Here is a 9,120-nt window from a genome sequence, read left to right as displayed (position 1 = left end):
CCCTGGCACCACATGCCTACGTCACCTACTATCAGGCTCGAGGACTAAGTAGGCACACTTCACCTTGTGGTGAATGTGTTTATTTTATCGACCCCTATGCTTTGACTGATTGCTAGGATTACTACTGTCTAAGGGTCACTTACATTTCTTATCAAAAATACAAGTGGGCACACTTGATAAGGAAAGAAATCTTTTTCTTTTTTCTTTAAGAGCACCATGCATTCTTCGGACAACCAGAATCTTCGGCTATAATCGTGGTCTACTGCTTTCTGTTCTGATCAGAATGCTAGCGCATTTGATTGGTCAATGTTTCAATCAGTTGGAGATGACATGAAGATGAATCGCATTAGTCGAAGGAGATCGAACGGCGTGTCGCAGCATAATACATGGTGCTTAGGGACTAGCTGTGGGGGTATTAACCCCTTATACCCTTACGGCTAGGCTTGAGGTAGCCTGGATTAGGGGCTCCGGTCCACTAGAAGATGACGCACGGCCTGGCCAACCTGTTCGAAGTCCCGCGCAAGGAGTCAAAGGAGATTTAGAGATCAAGCAAGATCCTGGTCGGTTAGAATATGAATCCTTATTCGGCCACCTATAGCAATTGTAACTGGCTAGGATTAGTTTCTAGATCTATAACCCTACCCCCGGACTATATAAGGCGGGTAGGGGACTCCTCTAAAAAACATCTCTCATTGACATACAACAATACAATCAGACGCAGGACATAGGTATTATGCCTTTACGGTGGCCGAACTTGGATAAAACCTTGTGTCTGTCTTGTGTTACCATCTTATTTGTTGCTTGCGCATCTATCTGCCGATAATCTACTACCTTGGGCATACCCCTAGGTAGACTACCGACCATATTTCGTCGACCAGGAGCCACAGCAGCAGCCCCCACCAGTAGAGCTGACAGAGCAGACTCAGGAGGGCCAGCAGGCCGAGGAGATAGAGCAGGCACCTCAGCCATAGCTTCGCCGCTCTGGTCATACTCGTGCCCCAGTCATGCCAAGGGCTGACACATAATGGAGGGGTTCTCGTCCATCGCCCAGACCACAGGGTCTACCTCCAGTGACCCATCTTGACTTGAGGGCCGCCACGGCCAAGCAGGTTCAGCAGCTAAGATTTGTTGAGTTTGAGGTATGGTTTCCGCCGAGGAGGGATGAGAGAGCTTCAGAGGGCTTCTACACTCCACTACATGAGGATTTCTACAATGCCTATCTCAATAGTGGGGCAGTTTTCAGATCTCAGAGGGTGTCACATTGACTCTATAGTTGCAGAAGTTGGAGAGCACATTCGCCCCTACCTTACATATCTACTGGGGCTATCAGGTTTGATTGGACAGACCGGGCTATCTGTTCTATCTTGGGTTCGGTAGTTCTATGCTTCTCTCTTTATTGACCCGCACCATCACTTTATTCACTTTGCATTTGGTGGGAGAGACTATCGATTGACAAGCACCAGGGTTAGGGAGATTCTTAGACTTTAGGAGCAGCTAGTCAGACTTCACGAGGTGTGCTATGGCCAGACAGCACCCCTAGATGCCCTCATGGTGGCAACATGCCCCCTATTGACTTGGTCCATCACTATTTCAAGGAGCCTTTTGGCGAAGGGTTGAGGAGGAACCCCAGTGACCTTAACCCCACTGCTCGTGTGCTTGAGGCTGTTATGAGGAGAACACTGCTTCCCAGGATGGGATATAGAGAGGGCTTGACACGTATATAGTTGTGGCTAATCAACTCCCTGATGCAGCAGATAGTCTTTGATATTTGGGATCTTATTCTATCAGAGATGGAGGACACTATAGCTGAGGGCTTTAGAGGTCATAGACAGTTGCCCTATGCTCACTGAATCACCTGGCTTATCCATAGAGCAGTCATAGTGAGGCCACCAGAGATGCTTGTAGAGTATAGTGGTGCTATGACTGCATTCCCTGCCTATAACATGACATAGATGATCTGTCATAGCACTCCACAGGCACCTAGTCAGCCGCGTCGTCGTCCTAATGTGCTAGAGTCTATAGCCCAGCAGGATGATATCATTAGAGGCATTGTAGCTATAGAGGAGGAGGAGCTTGCTCAATAGGAGGGGATGGTCGTGAGCGACCCCAATGACAGTTTTGATGATGACTATCAGCCCATCCCTCAGATGCCTCCTCAATGATATGACCATGAGGCCGACAGCTCTAGCTCAGCGCCACCTACCCCATAGACTGATCTCGCTCTCCTTGCTATACTTGAGCGGATGAGGTAGGACCAGGCACGCCAGGCTCAGGAGACAGCTGCTACGTTTGCACAGTTCCAGACTCGGCAAGATGAGTTCCAGCAGCAGCAATAGGCGATCTAGTAGCAGCAGCTAGCTATTCAGCAGCAGACTCAGGCTCTACAGTAGCAACAGCAGGCCATGCATTAGTAGCAGATACTCATGTAGCAGCAGCTCCTTGGATTTATGCAGCATGTAGTGACAGCCATTGGGGCTCCACTGCCACAGCCTTTGCCCTAGCTTGGTCAGGCAGCCACTACTTCGATGACTCCAGCATTACAGCCCAGTGGGCTTTAGAGTCAGGGATAGCCACCAGCACAGTATGCTTCTCCTACAGAGCAGGTGTCCTAGTGGTTTGCTTTGCTAGTGGTAGCCATGTAGTTCACTCTATTTCAGACAGGCTTCATACCGGCACAGACATCATCGTTACTTGAGCTAGATACTTCAGTCTTTAGGAGTCTTGGAGCCTCCTTCAGTGAGTTGATAGGGCAGCCTACACCACCACACTTGTATGCCCCAGGTCCTTCTACAGCAGCTCCCGTCGTCGTGACTACATAGAGGCTTCCTTCCTCAGTTGCATCTTTAGATCCTACTATAGGTATACCAGCAGAGTCAAAGGCAGCACCTGTCCTAGCTTAGACCTAGACCGCTTCAGCGACACTACCAGCTACAGAGGGTCAAATAGCCCAGAGTTCCGGATCATACAATGATGGCACCTAGTTCCACCTTGCCCCTCATACCTCAGTGCCCGGCTCGTCCGCTGTAGTCCCACCGACCAACTCGTAGGTTTTGGTGTTTGACGCCAAAGGGGGAGAGGGTTCGAGTATGTTAGGCTTAGGGGGAGCTACTTATCTAGGGGGAGCTTAGTTTTTATATTAGCTTATATATTACATTTGAAGTTTTTATGTGTGATACACTATTATGCATTCATCGTGTGTTTACTTTCATGCATTGAACCATATATATGTGATAGTGATATCTACGTGATTGTGATATTTGACATGTGTGCTCTCTACTTTGAATTATTTATATGTCATATCACTTGTGTTATGCTCATTTGCCTTTGCTTCCGTGTTTTACTCCGATGCAAATGAGCTTTATTACTTGTACTCATGCTTAATTCATATCTTTTGAGTACATCATGTTGGCTTGGTTCATATAAGCTCACCTAATCCTTTTGTTCTTATTGACAAAAGCTTATATGATCTAAGCATGTTAAAAATCTCAACTCTTTCACATACTCGAGGTGGTATTGTCATCAATCACCAAAAAGGGGAAGATTGAAAGCATCTAGGCCCCTAGTTGGGTTTCGGTGATTAATGACAATACAAGATTAGTATGACTAACATGTGTTTTGCAGAGGCAATTAAGTTAGGTCATGGTAATAGAGATCGATTGGGCAATCGAGGTGGTTATGCCCCTACGATGGAAATCGTTTCGGTTTTCAAAGGATGGATGATAAGGTTAAGGATGGACTAGTTCTAACTATCGATTGGAGTTGGAGAGACACTTAGAGTAGTTTAGGACTTTGTTTTTTTCCTTAGGCCATACTATTAAGGGGGTATGGATGGGTAGCATGACCTATGTGAGTCTAGTGAGTTAGGTGTGGTGCACACTTGTTAAAACTAGCGCTAGGTAGCTCCTACATATGCCTAAGATCCAATGGAGCAAACTTTATTCATGTATGATCGAGAGTTAGAAGTGAATGGAGGGTCAAATACTGACTGTACACTAGTTTCAGTGTGACCGGACGCTGACGCAGAGTCCGGTCAGTTTATTTGACCAAGGTGATTACGTTTGGTTTGACCGGACGCTGAGAGGTCAAGTGACTGGACGCTGAGAGGCAGCGTCCGGTCAACTCCAGTAAGATTCCAGAGAAGGAAAATTATGACCGGACGTGTCCAGTCACACTATAAACACTGGAGTTCGGGGTATACTGATCGGAGCGTCCGGTCAACACGACCGGAGCGTCCGATCACCCTGTAGAGGCACATAACGGTTCGTTTTTCAGCCAATGTTATAAATACCACCTCCACTCGTGTGTGGGGGTACTTTTGCTCATTCCAATAGCTGAGAAACACCTTAGAGAGTGCCAAGAAGAGCAAGGTCCTAGTGAAGTGATTGAGATTTGAGAATCCAAAGAGAGACCTCATTAGTGAAGATCAAGAGTAGCAAAGTGTGCATCCACCTTCTCATTAGGCTTGTCGTGGTCAAGTGAGAGTTCATGCTTATTACTCTTGGTGATCGCCATCACCTAGACGGCTTGGTGGTGATTGGGAGTTCGGTGATCACCCGGCGGAGCTTGTGGGTGACCCAACTCAAGTTGTGAGTGGTTGTGGGTGATTCACCACGACGGAGTGTCGAAGAATCAACCCATAGAGAGCACTTGATCCTTGCATGGATCAAGGGGGAGCTACACCCTTGTGCGGGTGCTCCAACGAGGACTAGTGGGGAGTGGCGACTCTCCGATACCTCGGCAAAACATCGTCGCATTCTTTCCTCTCTATTTACTTTGAGCATCTACTTTGAGCATTTACTTTGTGCAATTCAATTCATGTCTTTACATTCTTAGAATTGCCATGCTAGAGTAGGATTGGAACTTAGGTTGCAAGTCTTTTGTGTGGTAGAACAATTAGAAACACCTTTTAGGCATAATGGGTTAATTGGGCTAACCATAGGACTTAATTATTGCGAAGAAATTTAGAATTAGCCCAATTCACCCTCCCTCTTGGGCATCTTGATCCTTTTAAATGCCCTGGAAGGTACGAGGGACTGTTGATATGCAAATTGATCATAAAACACTGTGTTGTTCACTTAATCACATATAAATTACCATTTAGAAAGAGAAATTTATTTTTTTAATTTTGCAACCACCATTACCATATTGTCCACATGAATACAGAGATAACATTTGACAAAAGATATATGGTTCATATAAATGTCCACCATTAACATATGGTCCACATAAGTATCTCCCTCTCGTCCTAACCAAAGCATCAGCTATTCTACTGTGAATGGTATTCATCGTATCCTCATTCTCCCCATCTGGACTCTCATCTCCTTGTGTTTGGGTTGTGCCACATGTCTCTTATAGTAGGTTGTCCTCATCAGCATCACATCTATCGAACACTTTATCATGCAAATTGCTCTCACGAATAAAATTATGCAATGCCATGCAAGCAAGAATAATATGCTTCTGAGTACGAGTGAACAAACTTGGCATGTCCTTCAAAATACGCCACTTCTGCTTCAACACTCCAAAAGCTCGCTCAATGACATTTTGAATGGATGAATGCAAAAAATTAAAAATCTCGTGCTTCCCTTGAGGAGGACGCCCAGAACGAAGCCGGAATTCTGGTATGTGGTATGTGCTTTCTTTGAAAGGGGCAAGATATCCTACTCGGTTTGAATAACCAGAGTCCACAAGATAATATTTTTCTTTATTCTGCTTTGTTGAAATACCGATCCGTGTACATATTTCCCATTTGACCAATAAGAGCAGCCTGCTGAGAAAGTTCAGCTAGAAGCAATAATGCCTTTTGCCCCTTTTTGGCCAATTCTTCCATGTTGGCATCCATCTACAGACACAAGTTCAATTCCTCCATTCAGATAACAGAAGCACATAACCAAATATATGAACATCATATGAACACATAACCAATGGTTCTCAAATAGTTCATTGAGACAACTAAACAAATATTGGTGCACAAACAACTAATGGTTCTCAACAAAGGGTAATAACAGACAACTAATGGTTCTCAACAAAGGGTAATAAACAATTATTGGTTCACAACACAACACTAGATAAATTAGGGAATAGTTCTACTGACGCTTCAACAGCTCCTTTTCATGCTCTCTCTCAATCAAATCGAACCTTCCTTCTTTTGTTTCCAGAGAGCTAAAGACCTCCCTAAATTCAGGTTTAACGATAAGGAAGATGGTTGTGTGCATTAGAGCAGTTTTTTCTTGCACTCCACAGTCTTTCAGCATCTTCATGGCCTCTAAAATGCTTGGGACTGGATTGGTTGGAGGAGCAAATGAAGCTTCAACACTTGAGGATATCTTATCTCCTGCAGTTTCTATCTTCAAACATGTGTTCTTGTATAGCCGAAAGAATGGGCTCTTCTTATCCTTCTCTTCAATAGAACTAGAGTGCTCCTTGCGTTTTTTTCCTAGCTTTGATTTCTTCAAAGAAACCAGCTTCACATCATCAATGTCTTGAGTTTTTTGTACCTCACTCACATCGTCATCACTTGACTCATCAGAGGATATATAACTGACATGTATCTTATCAAACAATATATGCAGATCATCAAGGTGCTTCGGCCCTTGTTTTCTGAACCTCACATGGTTGCATTTGATACCTTTATCAGGATTATTGCACCTCTGAAATTAAATAAAACAAAGGGTTCATTAGCAAGTGACACAATATGAAAGCATTGAAAATGAACAATGAATAATGACAGTAAAGTGCTTACAGCTAGGTGTTCATTCCACCATTCCTTAGAACACTCAACAGTTCGCTTCGCCTCATTCCATCCCAGCCTAGTTGCACTATTCTTCAACTCCATGAACCATGTATATTCCTTTTTCATATTGTCCCACTTGTTCTTGAATTCTTTCTTTGTTAGCTTCTGACCAGTTTTTTCTTCATGCTTAGATATAACATTTTTCCAACCAGTCCTATTAAAAAATCCCAACGGCCTGTTCCCAGCTTATATCTCTCCTTTGCAGATATCAATAAAATGCCTCACATTGGCATCACACCAATCTGCCTTATCAACCATTCTTGAATGAAGAAAAAAAAACTTTGATTCAATTTAGTTACCATAACATGACTACGAGTATCACACCAATTTATGCAGTGATCAGTACTAGAAGGAAGAAGTACCCATTATGCTGCAAAGGAAGATGGTCTGATACTTCTACCACCCAAGAACTAGTGTCTATCTCTATATTCTTGTCCTTCAATTCATCCATGATATATCTAGTCTGACACAAGTATATTTCACATAACACAGTTATAAAACCTTCATGTCCACGAGCCAATTTACTACTCGAATGAACAAGCCATGTGTTTGTTTTCTCAATATACTCCATGAATCAATAATGGCTACCAACTTGTATCTATGGGACAGCACAGAGCACAATGGGGAATTTAGTATGCTTGAGCTCCTAGAGACTCACCTCGAATCCTGACTCGTGCAATCTCGTCCACTCGAGTGCCTGCAGATCCGGGGCTGCCAACCACAGATTTGCGCCGCCGCCGGCTCCTACAGCTTGGTCTGGGGAGGAGACGAAAGGGGCGACCACCAGCACGGCCCCAGGAAAGAGGTCGACGATGTCCCGCTGGAGGCGACGGCCCGCTGCGACTGAGAGAGGGCGGCGGGGGCCCGCTACGACGAAGAAAGGGCGGCGGCGGCCCACTACGACGAAGAAAGGGCGGCAGCCCTAGGGGAGGAAGAGAGGGCGGGATGCGCTCTTGCCGGGGAGGAGCGGCTGCCGTCGTTGACGACAAAGGAAGCGCCGCCGCCGGCCCGTGCGCTAACCCTAGCGCGGCCTGCGGTTGTGGACAGAGGAGAGCGATGGTTCTGGACCAGAGAAAGAGAGGAGAGCGATGGAAAATATCGAACCGGTACGTTGTAAAGAGTGGCAGACGGGGTAATTTGGTGCAAAACCAATCCTTCGCAGCCGGTGAAAGCTGGGTAGGAGGTGCTGCGGGAATACAACATCGCGCGAAGCTGCTTTTTGTTGAAGTACCGCGCTATCTCCGCACGCTTTGGTTAGTTTTCTACTTTTTACGGCAGCCACAACACTTGAGAAGTCAAACCAAATAAACTCTTAAACCACTTGTTTGGAGCTTTAGCTCTAAAGTTTAGAGGAGTAAATCCAAACAGACCGTTAGTTTGTCTATCAGGATCCTTGTGGACTAAAAATTAGTCAACTTCGAAGCGGGATCTTAGTCTTAGCTCATCGAAACAAGGGACAAACTAAATTTTTAGCCAAGTTTTTAACTCATCGTTAGTCACCTAGTTGATCAATCCTAACTAACTCGCCTAGTTGATCAATCCTAACTAACTGATCAATCCAGCTAATTTAAGTTAATTTTTAGTCCTAGCCAATAACTAGCCCTGACTGTCCTTTACATTGCAGCTCTGACTATCCTTCCTTAACTTTGCAAGGGGGGGAACATCGTTGTCCTAACTTTGCAAGGGGGAAACATCGTGTGAACCTTTCGAAGAAAAGTCTCTGTTCATGTAGCCTTTGTCAGCCGTGGGCAGTGGGAAGGTTAAGTGGTTAACAGCTGCCTGTCATGCCGTACGTCATGTATGGTCGCCGGATCGCGCGGAACGGATCGATCCGGTAAAAAGGTTGTGGTCCTGGGAGAACCGCCGTTCTGGGGTAGGACGTGCTCCCGTTGTTGCGGCACAACGGAAGCGGCAGCGCAGCTGAGGACGTGCACGGTGCACCTGCCATTCGCGGCGGGTTTGGCGCGCAAGTGGGTGCCGCACTCATGGTGCTCTAGCTGGCGGCCCTTGGCAGCTTCACATGGGGCGCGCCCGCCGGGGGGCACTGTGGCCTGTGGATTGCCGAAGCCGTCCATGGCTGTCCGTCCTAGCAGAGCCGCGCACCATCCATGCAAATAGCTCTTTGGCCACAGGCAGAGAACACTGGCAGTCACTGCCACTGCCAAGTGTGCTTGCATCATTTCTGGACTGAACGACTCAACATCGGCTCTTCTCTCACCAAGCTGCGATCGTGCACGATCACACGCAGTTTCTGTACACAATCAAGGCACTTATCATTTCTACTACAACTTGTACTTGAAGTATTTAGGCATAAAAAATGGCACTTATCA

General features: G+C 45.8%; 1 protein-coding gene across 1 annotated transcript; it reads right to left on the bottom strand.

Moving 5' to 3' along the window:
- Nucleotides 1-5,606: 5,606 nt before the first annotated feature.
- Nucleotides 5,607-7,342, bottom strand: LOC136532103 (uncharacterized). Its single transcript, XM_066524714.1, has 2 exons — nt 6,740-7,342; nt 5,607-6,647 (listed from the first exon to the last, which is right to left on the bottom strand). The coding sequence occupies exons 1-2, from the start codon at nt 6,854-6,856 to the stop codon at nt 6,084-6,086; spliced, it is 681 nt and encodes a 226-aa protein (XP_066380811.1). The 5' UTR covers nt 6,857-7,342; the 3' UTR covers nt 5,607-6,083.
- Nucleotides 7,343-9,120: the final 1,778 nt, after the last annotated feature.

Source organism: Miscanthus floridulus, unplaced genomic scaffold (assembly GCF_019320115.1).
Source record: "Miscanthus floridulus cultivar M001 unplaced genomic scaffold, ASM1932011v1 fs_523_1_2, whole genome shotgun sequence".
Lineage (NCBI taxonomy): Eukaryota > Viridiplantae > Streptophyta > Magnoliopsida > Poales > Poaceae > Miscanthus > Miscanthus floridulus.
This window is presented reverse-complemented; position numbering and strand designations above follow the sequence as displayed.

Excerpts from the sequence above, each read along its gene's own strand:
- LOC136532103 (XM_066524714.1), bottom strand. The coding sequence starts at position 6,856 with ATGAAAAAGGAATATACATGGTTCATGGAGTTGAAGAATAGTGCAACT. Across the intron at positions 6,648-6,739 it reads GGTGGAATGAACACCTAGCT|AGGTGCAATAATCCTGATAA; the intron begins GTAAGCACTTTA and ends ATTTAATTTCAG.